The sequence below is a fragment of the Pleurodeles waltl genome, chromosome 5 (assembly GCF_031143425.1).
Source record: "Pleurodeles waltl isolate 20211129_DDA chromosome 5, aPleWal1.hap1.20221129, whole genome shotgun sequence".
Taxonomy (NCBI): domain Eukaryota; kingdom Metazoa; phylum Chordata; class Amphibia; order Caudata; family Salamandridae; genus Pleurodeles; species Pleurodeles waltl.
In genome coordinates, this window is record NC_090444.1 from 1,632,194,292 (window position 1) to 1,632,219,735 (window position 25,444).

The 25,444-nt window shown below is 45.2% G+C and overlaps 1 protein-coding gene across 2 annotated transcripts in view; it reads right to left on the reverse strand.

The window, feature by feature from the left end:
- The window catches only part of NBAS (NBAS subunit of NRZ tethering complex), a 1,762,396-nt gene that overhangs the window by 1,362,423 nt on the left and 374,529 nt on the right, over positions 1-25,444 (reverse strand). For both annotated transcript variants that reach the window (XM_069235962.1, XM_069235961.1), the window contains exons 15-16: positions 18,678-18,935; positions 17,727-17,852 (exon numbers count right to left, since the gene is read on the reverse strand). In XM_069235962.1, the coding sequence (XP_069092063.1) occupies positions 17,727-17,852; positions 18,678-18,935 (384 nt within the window). The remainder of the gene's footprint in view (positions 1-17,726; positions 17,853-18,677; positions 18,936-25,444) is intronic.

The window sequence follows — 25,444 nt, forward strand, 5'->3', positions numbered from 1 at the left end:
CAGATTTCTGGACTCCATAAAAATCATAGGAGAAAAGATAAACAGAATTATCAGGCCTCACACACGGTGGAGGGAAGTTGGGAGACAGATGGCTTCTAATCTTTGTCTTAGCTGTGAATCTAATGGATCTCTGGAGAAACTACCATTTGGGGATAAGGAAATACTCCTATATGTCAGGATCCACTGGTTCAATGTTCAGGTTGGACTACTATATGGTCCTAGTGGTATAGGGACACAGAGTTTGGGACACAAGGTGCCTGGCCAGGGGAATACTAGACCATTCTCCAGTATGCATACAGTTAGTTTTGCCAATTCCTCAATTACAGATGGAATGGGGACACCTTGCAAGATGACCGCTTTTTACTAGTGCTCCAACACTGAGCTCCATCTCCATGACATCCAACATCATCCTCCTGACACCTTGAAACTCCATGCTTTTTCATGTCACGCAGCTCCTGAGCCCAGGCCAGTCCTTCTTAGGACTGCTCGTCTTGAGAGTTTGTCAGCCTTGCCTAGCTCATCCCCAGCATCTTCCTTGGAGTTGTATCAGTCATGCTTAAACTAGTCCTGTTTCTTCATGGAGTTTATCAGTTCTTCCAATGCCAATACTTTTTCTCCTTCTTTCCTTCCAGAGATGTAATATGTCTTTTCTAGGGCAGTAGTCTGCTCTCTTCTGTTAAAGTCTAGTCCAGTCGAGTCCAGGTTTTGAAAATGGGCTTTCATGTTGTTTTCTTATGTGTTGTCCATGTTACATTATGGACATGGACATACAGATGGGAGACAACATGTCTAGCATTCTCTCTCCAGTGCTGCCTGTTTTGGGGAAACAAGATGGCATGTATAAATCCTTTGTGCCCTTTAAAACTACATATAGGCATAATTTATGCATATCAAGCACTATATAAAGGTAACTAAAATACACAGTAAATCCTGATGTTAATGTTTGCCAAAAATATTGCGAGGAAGGCAATAGGGCACTTTGTAATATTTTAAATGTTTTCTCTTGGAGGACAAGGAGCATAATTCAGTCCTGATTTCGAATGCATTTTAATACCAGCCACCACCAATCAGTGTGCATCTGTGCAGGGTGCTTGGGATGGCAGAGAGGTGTTCTACATAGCGACCAAAGGGCCTTATGTTTTGGATCTCAAACCTTTGACCTGTCCTAACCTTTCAGCCAAGACACTTTACATTATGGAATCTGTATTGCACTTTTCCCATAGGAGGACTGGCCAATGGTCTTAGAGGACTAGAACTGGTTGCATTAAATGGTCTAGGGCCCATCAGGTCACATGATCGTTTGGTGCTGCTTCACAGCATACAATCTCTTTTCTCCATATAATCATTACTCAACGTAAACATGGTTCTGAAGCTGTGTTGTACATTACATCATCTGTGCTAAAGCTACTTTTACAGTCACTATGTTCATGTCGTGCAGAGCCAAACATGTGGCACATTGCACTCTTACTTTTAAAATTGCAGGATAAAAAAGTCTGGCCTTACTCTTTTACTGTTTAATATGATGTTTATATTATTTCAGGAAGATCTTTTTAGAAAAGGGAAATAGGTTACTAAACTTGTATAAATGCTTCATGCGTGTACTAGCTGTTTTAATGTAATCTCTAGAACTGCATATTACATAAGGGAGGGTGATATGTAAAATTTTACTCATCACTGCTGTGATCTATTTGCAGTAACAGGTCATGCAAGAGTCACACTTAAAAACTGAAATGTCACACAAACACACTGAGAACACAAATGTCACACATAAGCAAACTGAAAACTTGGCAACTATGTACATGAGCGAGACGGCCTCTCTCTCCCTCCCCCGTGAATAGGCAGTGTCAGCCCAAGCACGTCAGCACGACTACGAGTGACACTGGGGACTATTAATTCACTGGTGCAGCCTTCCTGGACCTCCCTGGGCCTGGATCAGAGGTAGGAGTGTTCCTCTAGGGAGGGGGTGTGACGGTATCCCTTTCCCCTATGGGCAGAGGGATCGGTTCGCAGGACTCAGCACAGAGGAGGTGCTCGTATCCCTGAAGGGAGGTGCGACAGCAACTTAGCAGTTACCCCACCGCCACTACCTGAGGAGGCCCATTCATAGATGAGACCCTGGGGCCTGTGGAACTTGTAGCCTGGATGGCACATGTGCGGGGGCTCAATGATACGGCGTGACAACTTCTGTTGCAGAGTAGGAGGCACAGGGGTTGCACTGGGGGAAAGGCTGCAGAGTCTCGAAGGGGGTGCTTTTTTTTGGAGAACCCGTCCACTCCAGTGCTTAGCTGGCAGCTATGAGTATTCCCCTGCCCTTTTTTTGGACTATACTGTCCTGCGAGTACTGAGGCCTTGCTCGAACGGAGGACTAAGTGTCAGGCCCTTCCCCCAGCAGCAGCACAAACATGACCGGTGGGAGCGCAGTGGTAAGTGGCAACAACAGATGAAAATGGATAAATATCTGAGGCAGGCAGCGCAACAATACTCAGTATTGGACAGGTTCTCAGTGGGTGTCCAGCCTTGAAGATTGCTGCCTCTGTTGCTCCTTGGCAGAGCGGCAATGTGCAAAATTATTGCTTTACCAAAATTTCTCTAGACGCTGCAGAACAAGCCTAATCGAGTACCGCCTGCATTCTTCCAATGGGTAAATCAAGCAGTTCGACAGCTCCTGTAGGACGGGAGACCAGCCAGGATAACAATGACCAAGCTCACAAGGGGATGGTATGATGTGAGCATCTCCCTCACAGACTTGGAAATGTACTATTGGGCATCACAACTGTTACTAGTCAACAAGTGGGTTTTCGCTCTTATTACGGAACTCCAGATCAGGGCAGACTGTAGGGCTTTAGGCCTCCAGGGCTTCCCGAGGGCACTGTACTCCAGGAAGGGCTGTATGTCTCTCCCGCCTCTCACAAGAGTTACAGCTTTGGTGTGGTGGAGGGCAGCTAGATTCCTGGGATGGCAGGGTAGACTCCCTGAGATGACCAATCGATGGGATAGCAGCACCTTGACAGAAGTGGGGACACTTGCAGGGTATACGGGATGGAACCATCCAGGCATCTCTACGCTGGGTGATATGTGGATGGGGAAGGATGTATTAGCCTGGGAGGTATTGCAAACACAATATTATATGACTCCCAAGGAACACTTTAGGTACCATCAGTTGAGGCATGCACTACGAGCACATATAGAGAAGGGTTAACTGCTGGAGGAATTTTCACCTCTAGAGGGCAGACTGGGAGGCAGACGATGGAGAGCTAGAGGAGAAGGAATGGAAGGAGGCATTCGATCACCCAGAGAGGTGGCAGATAAAGCCTGATTCCAGCTGATCTGCCTTTATATAGGTCCACAGGTCCTGCTGCACATGCATACTATTACATAAGATGGGTAGGGCTAGTAAATATGAGTGTGCAGTGGTTATAGGTCCTTGGGGGAGCTCCAGCATGCACTCTGAGATTGCCCATGCTTAGAGGACTTCTTGAAGGGGTTCTGAGATGGTGTTTGAGAGGGAGCAAGCCTCACGGCTCAACTCGCACAAAAAATATATATTTTGCACATAGCTCCTGGAAGGTGCACTAGATTCCTATCGACCTTGGGATTTGCAGTGAACAAAATAAATTTACTTTGATAATCAGGTGCAACCGGACCACAGATTGTTGAGGGGCAGAAATCGGACATGAATTGGGTCAGGATTGCAGAAGGCCAGGTCTATCCCATGAAGGTGGAAAATATGGAGTGGGTGGGGCGTATTTCAGGGCCTTTTGGATGACTTCACAGGACATGAGTAACATCCTGCTTGTGATAATGATTGTGACTTTGGGGCGCTTAGTGTATGTGAGGGAGATATGGGAGGAGGAATGGTCCATGCAGGGTATGTTAGTAAAGATTGGTGAAGTATCCTGCGAGATACGCAGCGTTGCCATGGTGTTTTTGTTTGTCCTTAACTGCAAAATAAACACTGTTAAAAATAGAAAAGAATGGAATGGAGACAAGACCCCTGGGAGCTCACAGATAGGAGGAAAAAGGAATGTACTGTCTCTAGTACTTAGCAGTATTTTAAAGAAAACGCTGAGTCTGTATCATCCAGAATAGTGCCCTGGGTCGTTGATCTCCCACATCACAGAGAAAAGGAGGAACAGGTCATGGGAGGTAATGACAAGGGGGCGTGACTTGACCGGCCAAGATGGCGGTCGTACTCTGAAGCGGCTCGAGAGCAAAGCCTCGATAATCCGTTAGTAACCCGACGGAGGACGGAGAGCTGGGCACCGCGGGGGCAGCAGTGACTGTGGCGGAACTCCGAGGACAAGGCTGTACCGCCTAAGCACTGGGGAGCGGCCTGTGGTCGCAGCACAGGAGGAGTGGCAGCACCTGGACACACGCGGCGGTGGGAGTGTGTGTGGGGGCCGCGCGGGCTGGCCCCTGTGGAGCCGTGGAGGGGGGAGGATCCTTCTGGGCCCTGACTGAGCCCCGCTGTGGAGGTGTAGTCGGCGACCGCCCATCTGAGAATGGAGGAAGGTGAGCAGCACTCTGGGGGAGGTGGGCGCGGATCATGGGGACTTGGGCACAGAGGCCTGGGGAGGAGTGCGAGCCCCTTGGCCCCGTGCGAGGTGTCACGACTGCCCTCTCCCCCACCGGCCCTCTTCTTGAGAGACAGACAGCGAGGCGAGTCCCCTGGGCACTGAGTAGCTGGTCAGACCGCGCTGGGCCCCGGTGGACACAATCGGTGCCCGATCCTTTGGGGGCCCTGGACTCTAGGAGGGGGCTCCTGTGGAGGAGGAACCTGCGGAGATGCCAGCAGGAGGAGTAAGGCTGCTCGTGCTACTGTGCCCCTGGCCCCTTACAAGACAAATGCAGGCGGGCCTCGTACCACTGAACATTGGGGGCCCGGAGGCTGGTGATTGTTGGCCTTCCTGGTCTTCCCCTCCTGATTAGATGTTCCTCCGAAGGTGGAGCCCGGGGGCAGAGGGTGAACGGCTACACCGGGGAGTCTCGGAGGCGAGTGAGAGCATCGCGAGGAGCAGGACACCTAGTGTGAGCTGGAAACTGCTGAAGGGGGGGACTGCTTGTGCTGCTGCACACTCTGAAGGTCGCCTGGAAGCATGCAAGTGGGCCTCTAGCCCCACAAGCTGTGAGGTCAGTTCTCCTGCCTGTGGGTAGCTGCAACAGGAGGACACGCAGGAGACCATCTGCACCAAAACGGGGGCTGCTGAATGAGAGACAGGTCGCTGAGGGGCTGTGGAGTTTAAGAAGCGAGAGAGTTAGCTCTGTTCGGCCGTCTTCTTGCATAACTGGTTTAATTATGGGAGACAGCCGGACCCCTCCACCGCCGAAATGGGTCGCCTCCGATCTGGGATGGGAAATGCCCCACAGGACACGAGACAGGAAACCTTGGCCTCCAATGGCCACAAGTTGGATGCGGTTCTGGCTGCGGTAGAGCGCACTGGCACATCACTTGACCAGACGCGAACCCCAGTGGAGAGTAAAATTGACACGGGGACCAGTGACCTGAGACTGCTACATGCAGACCATCGTAAACTAGTGGATAAGACTCGCTTATTGGAGGATACCTTGATTGACCTCACCCCTAAGGCCAGCCAGATGGCCACCTCGTTGAGGTAGTTGGTCTCCAGAGTGGAGGTGGAAGAGCATAGGGCGGAAGACGCAGAGGGGCGCACTAGGAGAAACAACATTCGTGTGGTTGGCCTCCCAGATGAGCAGAGGGGGTTAATGCCGTTTCATATGTAGAGAAAAGGGTTCGCAAGCTGGTCCCGGCGGAGGCACTCACACAATTTTTCTCAGCTGAGCTGGTGCGGACCCAGACCATTTCTGTTTCAAGTCCTACACTTTGCTGATAGAGACGCTATACTACGAGTGGTAAGGTCGCTCCCAACTCTCCAGGTCAACAACAATAAAGTGATGATGTTCCCAGACTACACCATTGTTGTATAAAAACGAAGGGGCTCCTTCTTATCTGTGAAACGTAAACTGTGAACACTTGGACTGACATGCTCCCTTCCTTTCCCTTTTCCCTGCCAAAGTAAAAGCATTAGCCCAGGGGAAGGTGCACTTTTTTGACACTCCAGAAGCCACATGTGAATGGTTAGAGTCGTCTGGAATGGTCAACCAGCAGTTGCTGCCGCCAATGAAGAAGGTACAATGGAACTCGGGGCCTTGCAGGCGTCGGAACCGACGATGTCATGAAACCTCCCCCGTGCGGCCGTGCCTTGCCCCAGACTTGAGCAGATCATCCAGGAGCAGCACTGCGCACTGCAGACCGCTGCAGCTATTAGAGAACCAACGATCACTTCAGATACTGACAAAGAACTTAACAACTCTTATGCTGAAGACAACTCTTTTGGTGTAAATCTTTCAGACAGTGGCTCCATTTCCCTCCCGAGCGTGACGCAGCAGACGGCTGACGACATGATATGAACCCGTCATGTTGTAATGTACTTGTTAATCTGGCATGTGTTGCCGTTGATGCTGAAGACGGGCAGTGCGGAATGAACTGTGGGGTGGCTGCGGGCTGTGCTGTGCTGCATGCCTAGTCTCCGTCTACATGTGTGGTGTAACAGGGGCATTGCTGCGGTGAATACTGTTAGAGATAAACCCCTCCACTTACCCAGTTGTCTGTGGTTACCTTCCTTTCCCGTGCTAATTAAGCCGGCAGGCGAGTTTGATGGTTTGGGCAGATACCGGTTGTCCCTCTGCTCGGATGGTATTTTTTTGTTATGTTCTAGTGGCTATTGAGTGTTGGATGCCACACTTGTTAATTAATGGCTGGAGTCTGGATCCCTGCTGCGCCCCTGACCTTTATGACTTACTGACCTACCCAGTACTACTCACCACCTCAGAGGGAGGCAAACTTTAATATTTTCTTCCAGTCACCCATCTATGAACCCAGTTAATACCCTCACATGGAAGGTGCACACGCCGGTGCACATATACTCCATCTATTCATACCTTAGGTACATACATATATGATACACACAGCGCTACTGCAAGAGATGCACCTCACGCAGGCAGAATGCACAAGACTACAGCGGCGCTGGCGGGTACAATTATTTGCGACTAAATACTCTGCATACGCCAGAGGGGCCCTGGTTTGGGCTAGACCGGGTAGCCCATTTGGGGCGGAGGAATGGGAGACAGACGTTGGGAGCCGATGTGTTTTTGTGCGGGGGCGCTTAGACGGACGCATGTTATTGCTGGGGTTGGTATACGCAACAAACATAGAACAGGCCCCCTTCCTCCATGATCTATCTGGAGATCTCTCCCACTGGAGTGGCCTTCCGTGGCTTGTGGGAGGAGACTTTAACAGCGTTTTAGACCCGGACCTTGATCGTTCCTTCCCACCACTGCCCGCCGCGCCTACAATGATGGCGGTGCACGCACTGAGGGAATGGCTGCAGTGATGATGGTTAGTGGACTCACGGCGTCACCGCAATGCCGAGGTAAGGGTCCATTTGTTTTATTCACACCCGCACCAACTACACGTGCGACTTGACAGAAAACTTTGCTCAAATAACCTGTTTTGTGGTACTGCAGACAGATTAACTTGGATGAGCTCACTCTGACCACAATCCCCACCTCCTGCAAATGGGGTGGGACACATTCGCCCCTGCTGTCCCCACCTGGCAGCTACATCCGGAGATACCGGAGGATAGACCCTTTAGGTCGTCTCTTGGCACAGCCATTATTGAATACTTTGATCAAAATGCAGGTACTGCCTCATCTGGGCTTACTGAATGGGATGCGTTCAAAGCCTACATACAAGGTCACAGCTTGAGAACACAATGGAGCATGCGTAAGTCCATAACACGTGACCTGACCCGTGTGGAGAAAGATTTGTTGAAGCATGAAAGAAACACTTTCAAAAACTCCCTAGATGTGTGCACCCTGGCTAACAAAAGGGCAGAGCATCTATCCTTAGTGGAAAGGTTGCATTGTCTGAACTACGCAGCTCATTTGGCGCGCATGCACGTGGCAGCTGAAAAATTCGGCAGATTATTAGCCTGGCTGATCTTCCAGGAACAGGAATGCACTCCGATTATAGAGATGCAGTCGGAGACCGGCGACATGCTCTACACTCAGGGCGAAATACATGACGAACGGACACACTACTAAACAGCTCTTTACCATTTGAGAACGCAGGCGAGTCCCAAGGCCCTTGCTGAGTTCCTCTCCTCGCTTCCACTGCCCCGCCTCACAGAACAGCAACTGGAGAAGCTGGATGAACCATTAGCCTTGGCAGAAATACAGGACAGTGTGCGTGCATTGGTTACCGGCAAAACCCCAGCCCCAGTTGGCCTCCCATCAGAGTTCTACAGAACATACTCCACTATAATTGCACCTCACCTGTTATGGCTGTATGGAGAGACGTTGTTGGCGGCATCACTGACGACATCCCAACGGGAAGCATTGTTGATATCTCTTCCTAAGCCCGGTAAAAACCCAACAGAGCGAGGATCATATAGGCCCCTGGCAATGCTTAACACAGACTACAAAATCCTGGCCAAGGTGTTGGCGAAGTGGCTATCACCTCTGGTGCCTCACAAGATTCACCCTGACCAGAACGGCTTTGTGCTGGCACGCAGCACTTCTCAGAACATCGGACGTCTTTTCCAGGTTTTGAAGGATTCCACGCATCGGTGGCCTGGAGCCGGATGCCTGGTGTCTGATTGGGGAGAAGGCCTTCGACTCCCTGGAATGGCTGCACCGGCTGGGTTGCGGCCCAGGCTTTCTAAGACTAGTAAAACTGCTATACAAAAATCTGCAGTTCAGGGGCAAGACAGGTGCAGCTATCTCGGGACTGATTGAGGTTGGCAGGGGGACTCGGCAGGGCTGCCCTCTCTCACCATTGCTCTTCTCCCTGGCAAAAGAACCCCTGGCGGCAGAACTGTGCTGGTTGGGGGAGGCCTGGAGTATTCCACTGGGGGCTAGCAGACATGTTGTGTCCCTCTCCGTGGACGATCTTCTTCTGTATTTTAAAGACATCTCTGATATCCCTGAGAAGGTTGCAGTTATACTGCAACGTTTTGCCGAACTATCAGGATTATGGGTCAACTGGACAAAGTCCTGCCTCTTTCCTTTTAACCCCGATTGGTCAGACCCTGGCCTCGTACTATCAGGGGTCGTGATTCCCTGGCAACCAAGGACAATTCAATACTCGGGAGTTAATGTCTATCACACCATGGAGGAAATATACGACGGAAATCTTAAAAAGGCGGTAACATCTATCCGTGCCCAAATGACTTTCTGGCAAACGCTGCCGCTATCCGCGAGGGGGCATGTTGTGCTCCTGAAGATGGTTGTCCTCCCCCCAATGTATTTTTACTTCTACAACCTGCCCCTGCAGATCACGACTAGGTTCTCCAGGGAGCTGGAATCCAGGGTTAGAGTGTTCATTTGGAATAGAGTGGAGCTGACTAAAATGTAGTCACCACTGGAAAAGGGTGGCCTGGTGGTACCAAATATGGAACAGTACTACTTGGGGATATTCAGGAATTACACTGGGTTCATGATGGGTAGTTTATTTTTCTATTATGTTTATTTATAATGAAGGACGATGGTTAATTGGTCCATCATCTTTTTTGATGTGGAGAGAATCTTAGTACTCGAATGTGGGGCATAGTCCCTCTTATTTTTAGTGACTAAGATCAGGTTTCTTGGTCCTTCATCTATTTCTCTGAGTACGTAAGATTTAAATATGCTGGCTACAGGGACGAGCCGCATATAGCGGGTGCGCGTCTCTCTGCAATTTCATACGGAGGTGGTGTCTACTTCGGCAGCGGCCGGAGGAACAACTATGGCCCTCATTACGACCCTGGCGGTTTGTAACCGCCAGGGCCGCTGGACGCGGAGGCACCGCCGACAGGCCGGCGGTGCCCCGCGGGGCATTCTGACCGCGGCGGCTTAGCCGCGGTCAGAGAAGGGAAACCGGCGGTCTCCCGCCGGTTTCCCGCTGCCCCCAAGGAATCCTCCAAGCCAGCGCAGCTTGCTGCGCCGGCTTGGGGATTCCGACTCCCCCTCCCGCCATCCAGTTCCTGGCGGTTCTCCCGCCGGGAACCGGATGGCGGGAGGGGGAGTCGCGGGGCCCCTGGGGGCCCCTGCAGTGCCCATGCCAACGGCATGGGCACTGCAGGGGCCCCCGTAAGAGGGCCCCAAAATGTATTTCACTGTCTGCCTTGCAGACAGTGAAATACGCGACGGGTGCAACAGCACCCGTCGCACCTTCCCACTCCGCCGGCTCTATTACGAGCCGGCATCCTCGTGGGAAGGGAGTTTTTCCCTGGGCTGGCGGGCGGTCTTTTGGAGACCGCCCGCCAGCCCAGGGAAAAACTCATAATACCCTCCGCGGTCTTCTGACCGGAGCGGTATTACGGAGGGCGGAATTCTGGCGGGCGGCCTCCGCCGCCCGCCGGAGTCATAATGAGGGCCTATGTCTCTATAAGGTATTAATTTTGGGCTGCACTGAGGAGCGACATTACGTAATATTTAAGATGTAGATATGGCATCAATGTTATTACGTACTAAGACGAGGAAATGGCTCATGATATATTTGTTTGTAGGAAGTGGACTGCGTTTGAAGTTCAGTGTATTGGGGCAGCAGTCCTTTGAAACATTTTGACTGTGGGTTTGCAGTCATATGAAGCTTAATGGAGTTTGTGATACAGTGTATCTGGAGGTAAAGTGCTAATGGCACATATTAAATTGGGATATTAACAGGTGATTTGTTAATTATAACGTGACAGTACACAAGGGTCACATTATATTCTCATTTGTACTACTTTACATCTTCTCTATTATACTTCATACTATTATAAATCATTTTGCATGTACACTGGTGAATATGGTAGCGTGAATAGGGAATGTCATCACTGTGGATACTTGCACGGATTAATAGGGTGATTTTTTGAGTTTTTGATTGGGACGTTGGATACTAATTCACTCAACAGGTTTTTGTTTTCTGGATTTCACTATGCACTGATGATGCACGTCTTGAGTGATTTAAATATTATTTGATTGAGGGTAATTTTGGTTGTGGATGATTTTGGGACTTAGATATGCAAATATAAGAAGCGACTACATTCCAGCCCTGAAGAAGTCAAACAACGAAACACGTGTTGGCTGAGAGGTCGTTGTAAGGACTATTGGATGCTATGCTTAAATTTAAGGCCGTAAACAAATTTGGAGGAACACTCAAGATCAAATATAATGGACTTGGAAGTTAATATGGATTACGATTTACTTGTTCAGTGAACTTGAGTCTGGGCCTCCTGATGGCGCCTCATCACCAAGAGATGGAAATCTGCAGAACCCCCCTGACAGATGCATGGAAACGATCACTCATGGTATGGGCGGAGGCAGAGGGGGTGGCGCTGCGCAGGGAAGACAGCTTGGGACTGCGTACAATTCCCCTGGCCTCTACCTGGGATGCAATGCTGCTAGAGTTGCGGAATCAAGAAAGAGGGCCGGATGCGCGCATGTGGATGCTGTGCTGATGGCAGAGAGACAGGTTGGCTGAATGTGGTTGCTTAATGTAGTCCCCGTCGAATGATGGGCCTGGCTTTTACTCGCCCCATGGAAAGGGGAGGAACGCTTAGCAGAACAAACCAAGCAGAGACCTGGGGCAGCGTGTTCATGCGTTGTGACCTAATAACTGGGAACTGACACAGGGTGGGGGGCGACGTCAGGGGATTGGATTCCGGACAGAGTTACGGTTGCGTGGTTACATAGTTGTATAAGCGAAACAAGCTGAATCTTATTTGCTTCAATGTATGATATACGACAACCACATGTTGTGTAAGATGCAATACGCCTTCCAAGCTAATAAAATCCCCCAGGCTGGAGACGGGGCTATTATACAGTCCTAACAGATAATTTCCTTGGTGTAATTTGTACACCTTACCAGTGCACCGACCCAAATTTTATGGTCATCTAACATGGTTGACTGGTGTACTATGCTATGGACATTGCAATACCAAGTCCTCCAATTATGACTGTTGACTATGCTTTGTATATCTATCTCTCTGTATTAAAAAATGAATAAAAAGATTCATGCAAAAAAAAAAAAAAGGGATGTAATGACACTAGAGAGCAGATTGATTAGACAGTAAGCTGAAAGCACAGAAAGACCCACCCACAAACTCTCTCATCTGACAGAATTAGCTAGGGACGAGTACAGAAGACTGGCGGAGGACACAGCCAGGGCACAGTATAGAGCACAACAACAAAGGCCTTACAAGGTGGAATAAGGCAGAAAAACTAGGATGGCTGACAAAATGAAGAGGGGCAAAGGAGGCTCTGGAGGGTAGAAACTGTGGAAGGAGTGTCAGTCATGGGGCTGCAAACATAGCCCACACTTTTGTGACACACCTGGTTGAGCTGTATCAGTCTCAGATAGGAATAGCCCGAAAGAAGCTTAATGGCTTTGTCACTGATATATCCACCCCTCCCTTAGTTAGGCTAGTAGGAAGATGCTAGATTGTGAACTTGGTGAGGAGGAGTTTGTAGAGGCGATTCTGCAACTTCAGGGAAGGCCCCCGGCCCAATGGCTTCCCTCCAGATTACTTCAAAAGTGAGGTAGTTGGATCGCTTCAAGTCATGTTATATGAGGCCAAGGACAAATGATGCCTCCCAGGAGATCACAGATCGGCAACTGTGGCTCTTATACATAAGCAGAGCAGTGCTCCTCATACAGACCCATCACGTGACTTAACATGGAGATCAAGGTCTTGGCAAAAGTCATAGCGAACCGCCTTCTGCAAGTCATAGATTGTCATGACCACACAAACTTGCCAAGTCAAATCAAAGAAGTGCATGAGAAAAGCAAAGAGATATCCTCAGTGGAGACAGCAAAGCCCAAACTGGAAGAAGGTTTGCAGAGTAATCTTGCGCTTATTTCAAAGGAAGAATCAAGAAGAGAAGATCCAAGATGGCCGCTGTGAGTCCTGAAGGTTAGTTACAGTTCTAGTCTTGCAATCGGTTGGTTGCTAGGTTATGAGCTCTCCAGCTGGAAGCCTTGCACTTCAACTGAGGTCTGACAGGAATCAGCTGTGTGGAGAGAGAGCGCGCTTCAGAACAGAAACTCCTGTGAGGTAAAATTACATTTGAAGATTATATTACAGAAAACGGATAAATATTGTCAAGGTTTATTCGAAGAGTTTGATAGTAGACCGTTCCCGTGGAAGTCGGCAAGGCTACAGAGTTAATGTATGAATTAACCTTATGTTTACAAGGTTCTTGTTTAAGATATTAAAGTTAAAAAAAAAACGAACTTTAAAAGAGCAAGTATCTACAAATGTCAAGGTTATAAACAAAGGCCAAGTTTAAAGGAGAAACGAACTGTTAACAAATAAGCATTTACAAATTCAATGGTAATAAACAAAAATAGAGTTTAAAAGAGAAACGAACTTAAATAAACAAGCATTTACAACTACAAGTTATCGACAGATGTCGAAGTAAGGAAGGAGAAACTAACTGTAATAAACAAGCATTTACAAATACAAGTTATCAACAAATGTCGAAGTAAGAAAGGAGAAACGAACTTTAATAAACAAGCATTTACAAATACAAGTATTGACAGAAGTCACAATAAGACAGGAGAAATTAAATAACATCAGCTGATTTGAAGAACGCATTATCACCAACTATATATATATATATATATATATATATTGCAACATAAAACCAATCTCTAACAAAGGTTGAGAAGTTCTTCCAGAATCAGTAATAAGCATTATTTTAAGAAGAGCTATCATTTATAGAGAGAAGCAAGGCTACAGAGAACTCAGGGTGAGTGAAGAAATAATAGAATTAAAGAGAATTAAGTGTTGAGAGTAGAAAGTGAAAAACTGATGTTGTATGTCCCTAGTAATTGCGACTGTGACTCTTGCAGGTGCTGTATCCAATCTTAGATGTGAAGAGGCAGACTGAGTACTGGCGTTCATCATCTCTGTGGCAGTCTCTCTACCATCCCATTCCCCTTTCCCCCTCCGGGGTACTCAGCGCGAAGGATTAATATTCGTTGTGAGTAGCTCGGGTCGGGACTGAGGAGTTATCTTCTGCTTCTGAGGAAATCGAATTGAAGTATCCTGACATAGATAAACTAACAAGCCCTGATCAATCTGGCTTTATAACCCTAAGATCTAAGCTCCATACCAACAGACAACTATGTGGCTGCTTAACTAGACGCCATCTAATAGAAGATCCTGTCATCATATTGTTTCTATACTGTCCCTAGATGGCCAAAAGGCATTTGACTCAGTGGAGTGGCTGTATTTCTTCACAATATTGTGGAAAAAGGGGAGTTAGCCCAGAGTTCTTATCCTGGGTGCGCCTGGTGTATACTAGTCCTGTGGCCACAGTCTGGATTATTAGCCCTATGTCGAGAGTTTAAGGTGGGGAGGGAGACTAGGCATGGTTGCCCACTGTCCCGCTTTCTGTTTGCCCTGACGATAGAGCTATTGGCATGCTGGATAAGGATCAATGGTCAGATCTGGGGTCTGTGTTGGGACGCAGCTGGGAGGATGTGATCTCCCTGCTTCGAGACAATACGCTGCTCTACCTGACCCACAACAATTGATACCACAACATATGGACATCCTGGATATTTTCACTGCAAAGTCCAAATTAACTGGCATAACTAGGTGGTAAACTCAGTCATCCCATGAAAACTGCCAACAGGTTAGTAGGTCTCTGATGTGGAGGCAGATGAGATTCAGGTGCCTAGCCATTTACGTTACACTCAACACAGATGAATTTCACAGGCGGATCCTGCAGGAATATAGGAGGAACGTGGAGGACTGGCCTTCCCTCTTTCACTGTTGGGCAGAGCTGCTCTATAAAAAATAAATGGTGCCACTGCTTAAGTTCCTTTACGGGCTACAAAACACAATGTACTTGTTCTCTGATGAGTTCTTGCTGTTGGTAGATACTTTGACGGGAACGCTAATTTGGAATAGTGGAGTGTCCATGATAGCGTTAGCGACCCTTTCCAGAGGACAACATCATGGGGCTATAGTGCTCCCCAACCTACAGCTTTTATTACTGGTAGGCCCAGCTATAGGTGGTAAATATTAGCCATTCGCCTCTCAGCAAGAGCAAGCAGTGACTGCAGAGAGAAGAATAATGGACCTAGGGACTAGGTTCAGAAACTGTACAGTATGAGCCGGGTGATTAGGCCTCTATCTCTAACAGACTTAGTGACAGACACATGGAAGAAAGCAACATGTTGCATGGGATGGGAAGGTGATGCTGCAGACTTCCTGTGGAAGTCTGGTGCACTGAAGGACTCCATGTATGTATGTGGGCAGAGGAGACAGTATATGCAGCCCGTGGATGCCGACGTAAAGTAGATAAAGTCTAGGGACAATGGAGAAAGTACTGCAGAATTGACTGAAGCTACATGTGTTCGTGGTTAGACTACAATTCCATGGGCATATAAAGTGAATATCTAGGAAACGACGAGGCACTCAGAGGCAGGGGGATAGCTGTATCCAGTATTATACGCATAAGCCACGTGCTGTGTCTTATATCATACAAATTGATTGATAGGGCCAGATGTATGAAAGCATTTGCATTCGCAAACGGTGCGAATGCCCGTTTGCGAATGCAAAATGCCAGTTCAGAATGTATGAAATACATTCTGAATGCATTTTTAAGGAATCGCTAAAATAGCGATTCCTTAAAACTGCGACCCTATTTAGAGAGTCGCAAATTGCGACTCTCTAAATTAGAAATCGCAAATAAGGATTCCTTATTTGCGATTTCTTAGCACATGTATGAAGCAATTCCCAAATGCGATTTTGGCATTTAGGAATCGCTAATTACCACCAAGTTGAACTTGGTGGTAACCATGTGCAAAATTAAAAAATGCATTTAAAATGCATTTTTAAATTGTACATGTAATGCACACATGCCCTTTTGGCATGTGTGCACCTTACATGTCCCCCCAAAAATGTTTGGGCTGCAGCAGAGGGGGCCATAGCCCCCCAGCACCCTGGGGTTTTGCATTTCCAAAATTGCGATTTCTGGTTCAGAAATCGCAATTTTGGAAATGCAAAAAATTCGCAGATATGGGCCAACAGGCCCATAGCTGCGAATGGGGCCGGTATTGCAATTTGCGATTCGGTAATAGCATTTGCGATTTTTAAGAAATCGCTATTACCGAATCGCAAATGTGATACATGGCACTTTGCGAGTCGGAAATAGCGATTTCTTAAAAATCACTATTTCCGAATCTCAAAGGGCCGTGATGATACATCTGGCCCATAATGTTAAATACTACTGGCTGAGGTTGCTGGAACTGTGTCGGACCATACATTCTCTTTTTTTGTTATGCAAGGTCTTGCGATATTGATGCAAACATTTCAATAAAAAGATCTGAAAAATACTATCTGCGTAAATCAAATTGATGGGGTACACAAATTCAGCCTACTTTAGAACTACACCAGTTGTTTTTGGCCAAAACAATCAACAAGGGCAGACCAGGAAGAAGTTCTAAGTGCATTGAAGGAGGTAAATAATAGCTGAATAAACTTACCATGGAGGTTTTGGAGAGTTTAAAACTAAATTGTGAACATGTAAGCAGGACACATATTTGGCCTGTGTGGTACACCAATCATCTGAAATGATTTTTTAGCATAAGTCTGTTGTGATGTTAAATCCAAAATTTATTGATAAAAAGCTTGAATAATGAAATTCATTAAATATCAAGGTCTGCCGAAACAATATCAAAACTGGAATGTACCTGTTTATTCCTGCAAAAACTCAGGAACATAACACTTTCCCCAACATGCTAAAAACTCCCTTTTTATACTTAATGAACATGACTGAGCTAATGTCACTGACTTCTAATGGCCATCTTACTAATTTACACTCATCACTATCCTTGTTGGTATACTCCCTTCTGATATTCCTTCCTATTCGGTCACTCTCAAATATAATATTGCTGTTGCTGCACTTTTCTGTTTTACAATGAATCATGTTATGACTATATTGTGATTGACATGGTTAAGAACACATTTTAATTACATAGGATATCCTAAATAAGGTATGCTAAAATAGGCTGGACAAAAGATGCAGGCTGCCTATGAGGCTGCAGACTAAAAGGCTGCTTTATCCATATACTATGGAGGTGCCGCCCTATCCAAAAATTTTGGGAGGGTGTAGAAATCCTTAGCCACAGCAACAGGAATACCTGTGAATTTGACACCCCAATTGGCACTGCTGAGAATATGGGAGTTTGCAGATCATTCATGTTACCAAAATACTTGTCAGCATGGGTTGTAGGGTGGCTAAGTGAGATGTTGCTCAGCAATGGGGATCAGGTTCCCTCCCTACACACCAGATTTGGGAAAAGGGAATGGAATACTGCAGGATCATTAAAAAGGAAGTACATAAGGATAGAGGATGCATGAAAAAATAAGAAAAAATGTTGGGTTGCTGGGCCATGGAAACAATTCCAGAACGGGTGTCATGATGGTCACATTCATTGCAAAGGATGGGCCAGATGACAGGAAAAATTGTGGAAATGGCATACTCAAAATACAACTTTATGCATGTAACTGAGTTGATATTGTAGTTTTGGGAGGGATCCGTGAGGTGTTGGAGGCGTGACTGGGCTGTTTCCAGTATTGGCTGTCTTGTTATAACAATAAAATGCAAATAAAAGAAAATAAAACACATTTTAATAAATAAATGGGTAATACTGCATTACAACTTACCAGATAGTCCTGAATGGAAGCAATGTTTACTGCTGACTTCCTCCACTGCCTCTGATATACCAAATCAGAGTCGAGGCCATAGGCTTGAGCCAAAGACAACGCTTCACCATATTCTTCATTATCAATCTAGAACAAGACAGGCAAAGATCTGTATAAAAACAAAGTAGTGCTTTGTGCATTGGATGTGGATATCTTGATTTAATTAAGACTTTATTAAAAATGTATTAAAAAATATAACAGAAAGCAAACTTCAAATTATTTTCTGGTGGGTTTGTTTTAACCATTTATGCAATTAGAGGAAATCCTAAAACTACTGAGTATGAGAAGGAAGTCTAAATGAACGCACCACACAGATTGGTCTCATTAGTGAATGTTTTCAGAATGAAAACAAAAAGGGCTTAAAATGAACACTGAAAAGCCACATCATAACCGCCACCTGCTCACCTCCTCCTTTGTACAGTTTTACATCCCAGCACAAGCAGTCCACCGTCCCCCTGCTCAACTCTGGATTTTTTTCTCACCAGATGTTTTTTCTGAAAAAAACCTTGATAAATGTGTGTGTGTGTGGGGCAGACGGTGTAAGGAAATGGTAGGCAACTGCAAAAACGTGTAGAGGTTGGTGACAAAACCAAGAATCGCACCTCTAGTCCCAACTTCTGCAGTCCAAACTAATCCTGAAACCCACAGTAGGAGTATTTCCTGGGAGAAAAGGTGGAGCCAGTTTCTCTGGAATTCTCATAAGAAAGCTTTAGAGATAATTTTGTACCACCTTATCGCATTAGCAAAGCTTTACATTTGTGCTCAACAACCGTGGTTAAATGGATACACTAATGATTCAACAGTTATGCCATTTATACAACCTATGTCAATTTAAGCATACATTTCTTCACATTTGACATTGGGTAGTAGGATTATCTTTATTTTCAGACAGATTGTAAAACAAAAACTAACCTTTCTCTGGTAAAGTTCCTCCGGAGTTGTGGATCTCAAGCTCACAAGGCGGTAGTTTTTTGTAATAGTTCGTGGACGTTTCCGAGGTGGTGAGAAGCGCTCCATTTCTGTCACAAAGTATAAGCCTTGCTTTATGTAACTGAAATATCTGGCTTTGGCAGAGGTTTCATCTTCACAGTCTGAATCTTCCTCTCCATATTCATCCTCGCCAGGCCTGCTCTCTAGACGAGATCTCTTTGGAGCCAACTTTATTTCACACTACATGAGTCACAAACAACAAAAGAACAACGTTTGTGGCATTCAGGTTAGGTGCTGGAAGACATTGAAACATTAAAACAGTATTCAAGTTTATGTACTTATGTTTACCTTTTATATATATGGCTTCTAAGAGCAGTAACAATCTCAGAATCAAGCATTCCCTCTTACTCAATGCCTCAGACGTATAAAGCTCAGGTAAAAACTTCCAACTACACAATACCACCAAGGAAAGGTTATTCTCTTTGGGAATGTAACTGGACAGATAACCTTCTAGCAAAGATTTTTAGAAAGGTTTGAACAGGGTATATAGAGTTCTTAAAAAATGGCTAAAATTAAAAACACGTAATGCTGGTTAATGCATCGTCTAAATATTTTTCTTGAACCACTTTCTCATTTATCAAAATCATCTTCATACAGAGCTCAAAAGGGGAGTTTCTGGTGATTACGTCCAGTGCTTGTTCACTGGCACATTTTCATTAATTGTGTATCCATTTTTATTCAGTGAAACAAGATCCTCAATCTTGCACTGAAGTATTCAACCTTAAAGAAATACATTTTTCACGCAGTAATTTGGCTTCCTTGCAGCTGTATATTAGAGACAGGCAGTATTCAGAAACCTTTCTTACATACACATTCGTTACTAGCCGGCAAGTCAATAAACTGTATATCTTCAAGTTCCTGAAGCAATATTCCAATAATATAATTTCCTGTAAATGTTCCAACACTGATTTTATGTTCTGCTTATTGGAGAAATCGAATCTTTTTCATTTCACTCCAATCTTGTAAATTAACACACACACACGTTACTTCCGCTTTACTTTGTTAAAGGCAGTGAAAAATCTTAGTTTTTTTAAAGAAAGGTTCTAAAGACCTCCTAGTTCTTTGTAAAATGTAATAATAATAATAATTAGTTCATATGAACATGTGATCTTTAGTCAGAGTAGGGAAGTAGCTAAATTTCAGAGGCTTGTAGATCCTCTACATTGAAAAATATGAAAAGACTTCAGCTAGCTGTATGTTAAAGATCCATCCAAAAGACATAGTATAGGCCAATTAATTAAATGTAAAAAAAAATGGGCACAACTCCAAATCCGATAGAACAGAGTATATTTAAGGCAACTGCTAAAATTTAAATTTGATTAAACATGTAGCTGTCAAGTCTTTCTATGGTGAAAACGATCACATAAGCCCATTAAATGTAGGTAATTCGAATCATAAGATTTAACTCTTGCTTCACACCAAACTGGCTGAATGAAGATGTTCAGCTTTAAGAAACATGTACCCTGTCATGCTGCCAGACTGATTTTTAAAACTCACTTACAAGCATTTGTGAGAGGTGTGGTAAGTGGTGGGGGTTTCGAAATTAAAATAACCAGAATAGAGTTCCTCCTGCTTCGGCTTTTAGACTTTAGGTTCCTGCTTGTATTTTGTGATTGACTACATATTTGTGTTTTGATGAGGAGGAGCAGGTACTAATATGTAACAGTAAAACAATTGCTGTATTTGATTATTTAAAGTCTTTAAAAGATAAACATCACAATGTTACATAAGTAACATGATAATATTTACAGCTTTGTCTGTAAAAGTGCAATGGTGCAGTCAACTAAAGAACTAAAACCAAATTAGTCACATCATTCCAGTTACTCAATAAACAAGTACACACATTTGAAAAAAAAACTATTCAAATATTCTTAATATGATGACAATGACTTCTCTGTGTATAATAATTACATAAATTCTGATTTCAATTTTACCACCAAAACTGTAATCAAGGTAATCAATTATCTGCATTTATGTAGCTTTTCTAAATGTTTATGAGAATGTTAATGAATATTACCCTCAACACAGTTTGCCATCTTACTTCACAAGTCATCAGCAAATTTAATCAGGCTTCCAATATATTGACAATTTGAAACAGGCAACCATCTCATAAACAGCTGTGACTGACAGCCTTCGAAACAAGCTCTCACCCGTCCTTAACATTCATAGAGTAAATCTTCACAGATAAAACAAGCATTTGCAATGCAACTGGTCTCACATTTGTGAGAGTTAGAGCTATTGGCGTTGTAAATGACAACGTCTTTTACCTATGTGTTTTGGTTTGGAGTACGTATGCCAGGTGCCACATCAACCCTCCCAGGCCTGTCGCTGCAGGAGAGAGGACACAACAAGGCTGCCTTCTTGGGAGTGATTTTGCCTCATTAATAATGACTGGCTGTGATACCCTAGAGATGCAACCCTCTCTAGTGTGCTTACCTAAACTTTTATAGCGCCAAACAAGCCACAAAGAGGCACCTTTGGGGCATTTAACCCAGAGAATTGGGGGGGGGTGGTCAAAAGGGTTAGGGGAAAATAAAAGGGGGCATCCATATATTTCTGTGTGTTATACTTTTAAAGGAATGATTCCCCTTTTCAATCAATCAATCAATTAGTATTTGTAAAGCACGGCTACTCACCCGTGAGGGTCTCAAGGCGCTGGGTGGGGGGCCCTCATCTGAAGAGCCACATCTTGGCAATACTAGCCTAACTTTTAAAAACACTGTCTGTATACAAAGAGAATAACAGAAGCAGCAGCTTAACTGCTAATGAATTATAGTGATTTTGTTAAGAATGGCACCTGTTTTGCTGCGTTCCGAAATGGCAAAACCTGTATTACCAAGCACTATATTTTAAAAAATTAGTTATTCCCAGACTGCCCCACGAGCACCAGACAAAGAACCCTAGGGGAGAGGATGTGGCGTAAGGGCCAGAGCTGCCTACACTGGAGCTTGGAACACGGTTTGAGTCCCGGCGCCGGCTCAGCATCCTGTGATTCTGGGCAAATCACGTAATTTTCCCTTGCTACCAAAAATGAATGTTCTTGTGTAATGTAACCAGTGCTCATGTAAAGTGCTGTAAACCTTTGTATTGAGTTTGCGCTATACAACACTGCAAAAAAATTAAATTAAAATAAAGCGCTCCAATACCGTTGTGTTGAGTTCCCACTACATAAAACTGCAAAAAAATAATAATCCTGACGTAGCTTTTTCACCTCTGCAAGGTCGATGCAAATAAATTATAGCGATTTTGTTGAGAATGGCACCTGCTTTGCAGCGCTATCAAATGGCATAACATGTATTACCAAGCGCTATATAAAACAAAACAGCGTTATTCCCAGACTGCACCAACACTCACCAGACAAATAACCATAGGGGACAGGATGTGGGGGCCAGAGCTGCCGACCTTGGAGCCAGGGAACGCAGTTTAAGTCTCGGTGCAGGCTCAACATCCTGTGGTTCTGGGCAAATCACTTAATCTCCCCTTGCGACCAAAAATGAATGTGTTCTTGTATAATGTAACTTTTTCTTATGTAAAGCGATGTAATACCTTTGTATTGAGTTTGCGATAACTGAACTCTATTTGAATTGGCCAATTTACATCCAAAGGCTAGATGTTTTTTGTTATCAAGCTTTAGACCGCAAAGTGCCTGGGTCTGGCTACATAAAACTGCAAAAAAAATTAAAAAAAGAATAAATAAATAAAAAAGCTCCCGCAGACATAGCAAAGAAACAGCAAGATGCCGGAAACCAAGAAAGACGAAGAAACAACATACTGCTGTAACCGAAGCGGCAAGGCAAAAGAAAAAATAGTGCGCCAACATGACGCTATCTGGCTCATCGTGCAATAATCCATGTAACAGGTCAGGTCCAAGGCAGTAACAAAACAGCCTCAAGGTGGGACAAACCTAAAGCATTTACCAACGATATCAAGGGAGTTTTGAAAGGCAGGTCCAGAAACAAATGAAAGTGATAGGTGTGAGATGGGTGTGGTTAAAGCCCTCAGAATAGATTTCAACATGTCAAGAAGAGCTGCGCTTGAGCGCTGCTATACTCAACCTAAAAAGGCGCAGGATGGTCTCTATCCCCTGTATTCAGGTATTTCCAGCTATCTTTAATTCGAAGAATAAGACACAATATAAGCCACAAGCATAAAAATACCCATCACTATGTTGTTATAAAGGTTTGATGAGGTACTCTTGGGCTGAAAATTTATCTCATGAATAGTGTATTTAGTTTCTCTATATGTCACAAACTGAAACATTTAGTTTTTGTACTTAGCTTGTAAAATGTTCCTTTATCCCCAATTCGAGAAATACAAGAGGTCTATGAATCGACCCAAAAATGAAACACATTGACCAAACCGATATTCAAATAAAAAATTCAGATTGAATCTCGGCCATACTTTTTTTTACCAGTTTCTTGCTAAATTAGTGATTTGAATGAACCATGCATGGCGTTTTGTAAACAAACATAATATTGGATATAAACCTCATACAGAATTAGGACATTTTTGGCCAACTCGAATTCTAAGCACAACTGGGAAATGAGCATGATCGAAGTAATGATAGCACTGATTACAAACACTGCTCCAGTGTCTGGTCTAGCCACCAGCCCAGCTTATCATGAAAGAATATAGCACCAGACAGTAAGGCCAGCCCAAATTTGGCATTAAGACAATACAGAAATGGCAAAACGGAAGGGCGATGCAGGTGTTATATAACTCTTTTTTAAGGCAAAGGTAAGTGCTGAGGCTTTAGGTTTTAAATGGTTAATGTCCATTTTTTGACAAGCCTTTCTTTCCTACACAGAACATGTGTAATTGTATGCTGTGATTTTTCCAATCACCTACAGTGCCAATGCCCATTGGGAGGTAGTTCTTTTCCATCCACACAGCAAAACCATTTTTTTGTCTAAAAGTTACCATCAAGTTTTCTTCCTATTATAATCCTCAAGGATAGCTAGTGTCCTCTGTAACACAATCACAGAGTTATCTAAGATGGCCGCATCATCACCATACTGAAGCAGGGAAATCAATATTGTTCCACAGCTCGCCTGTTTTTCCTAAGCAGAAAAGCGCAAAACCAAAAGACATAGCAGCCCGCCTTTCATTTTTGTTTTTACTTGGAGATAGGCAGAGAATGGTAATTTAGATGCTGTTTCTAAGAGAGAAGAATGTTAAATACCCTGTCTTTTAATTCAAACCAAAGTAGTGCATCCATTTTGTTCACCTTGAAAAGGTAGAAGGCTGAGTTGTTTTTGTATGTATTTTATTAAGTGATAACGAGTTTCACAGGCATTGTACAAAGTTGGCAACAAGTATAAACGTACCCATAGGAGCATTTCCCAACTAAACATGTACAGGGTGTCATCCAAACCTATCAGTACAGTGATCATCACGTACTGGTGCTTAAAACCAACCTGATGAACACTTCAACAAATAAACAGTTACTAGAAGTGTGAATGTAACTGTGGAGTCTGTGGATGGTAGTGCGGCGGTGTGTGAAGGATGACCCGGGTATTGGGGGTCGGGCAGCTTAGTAGATTGTCCGTCAGGGGTGGCGCGTAGGCAAGGTATGTTAGCTAGCATCACTGGTAAGGGGAGTGATGGCTCAGTGTTGAAAGCGCTGCGTGTCCTGGGGGAGGGAAAGCATGTCCCTCGATAGACCAGTTGTGGTGGTTGTGTGAGTAGAGGAAACGCACGCTGCGAGGATGGCAGAGCTGCTCCGTGCAGGGCAGGAGGCCTGTGCATGTTCGAACCAGTGTGGGATGAGGTGTGTGTTGGTAAGGAGCAGGAAGGTGTCCCAGCATTCGTCACTGGTTCTTGTGTCCCCTTGCATCTTAATTAGCCGGATGGTTTTGGCCTCTGTTCCTGTCCATGTCAACAGTATGAGCAGTCAGTACTGGGAGTCTGGGGGAGCGGGAGCCTTCCATACCCTGGCTAACAGCCTTTTAAATAGCACAAAGGTGAGATCAATGAACCTTTGGAGATGTCTGTCGCCTGTCACACAGGTGCATAGTTCCAATAGACAGGATTCAGGTGTGGGCGCTAGAGTGTGTCCAGACAGTTCAAATGTTGTGGCGATGATCTCCCACCACACAGGCTGCAATGCCGGGCAACCACCACCATGTGGTTGAAGTCAGCATCTGGCTGTTTACAGTGTGAGCATTTGGGAGAGAGGGCCAGGAACATGCATTTGATACACTGCAGGGATAGGTAAGTTTGGTTGAATTGTAAGAAGCGAAATCTGGGGTTACGTGACACTTCCTTCACCGTTAAGAAGGCGCAAGACCAGGATGCATTCACTAGGGGTTCTAGGAGTACAGCATACCATCTGGCGCACGCTCCTGTATCTTAGTTTGGTGAGGTGACATTGAGAGATATGTAGAGGGCAGTAATCACATGGCGCGGGCTATCCGCAGTTAGGAGTATGTGCAGCATAGCTGCACCCCCATGTAGCACACAGAACCCTCTGTATCATGTGGAATGTTAAGAACTGGCCAGCCCCTATTCCATAGGTGTCCATACCTTCACAAAAGGACATAAGGGAGACCTCCACGTAGATTTCCCCCAACTGTCCAACTCCTGCTTCATCCCAGTTGTTTGTATTGAGCTGCAACGGTGCCACTCGAAGCTGGGGGAGGTCCCAGATGACTATGGACGGTGAATAGAGGATGTGGGCCAGCAAGAGG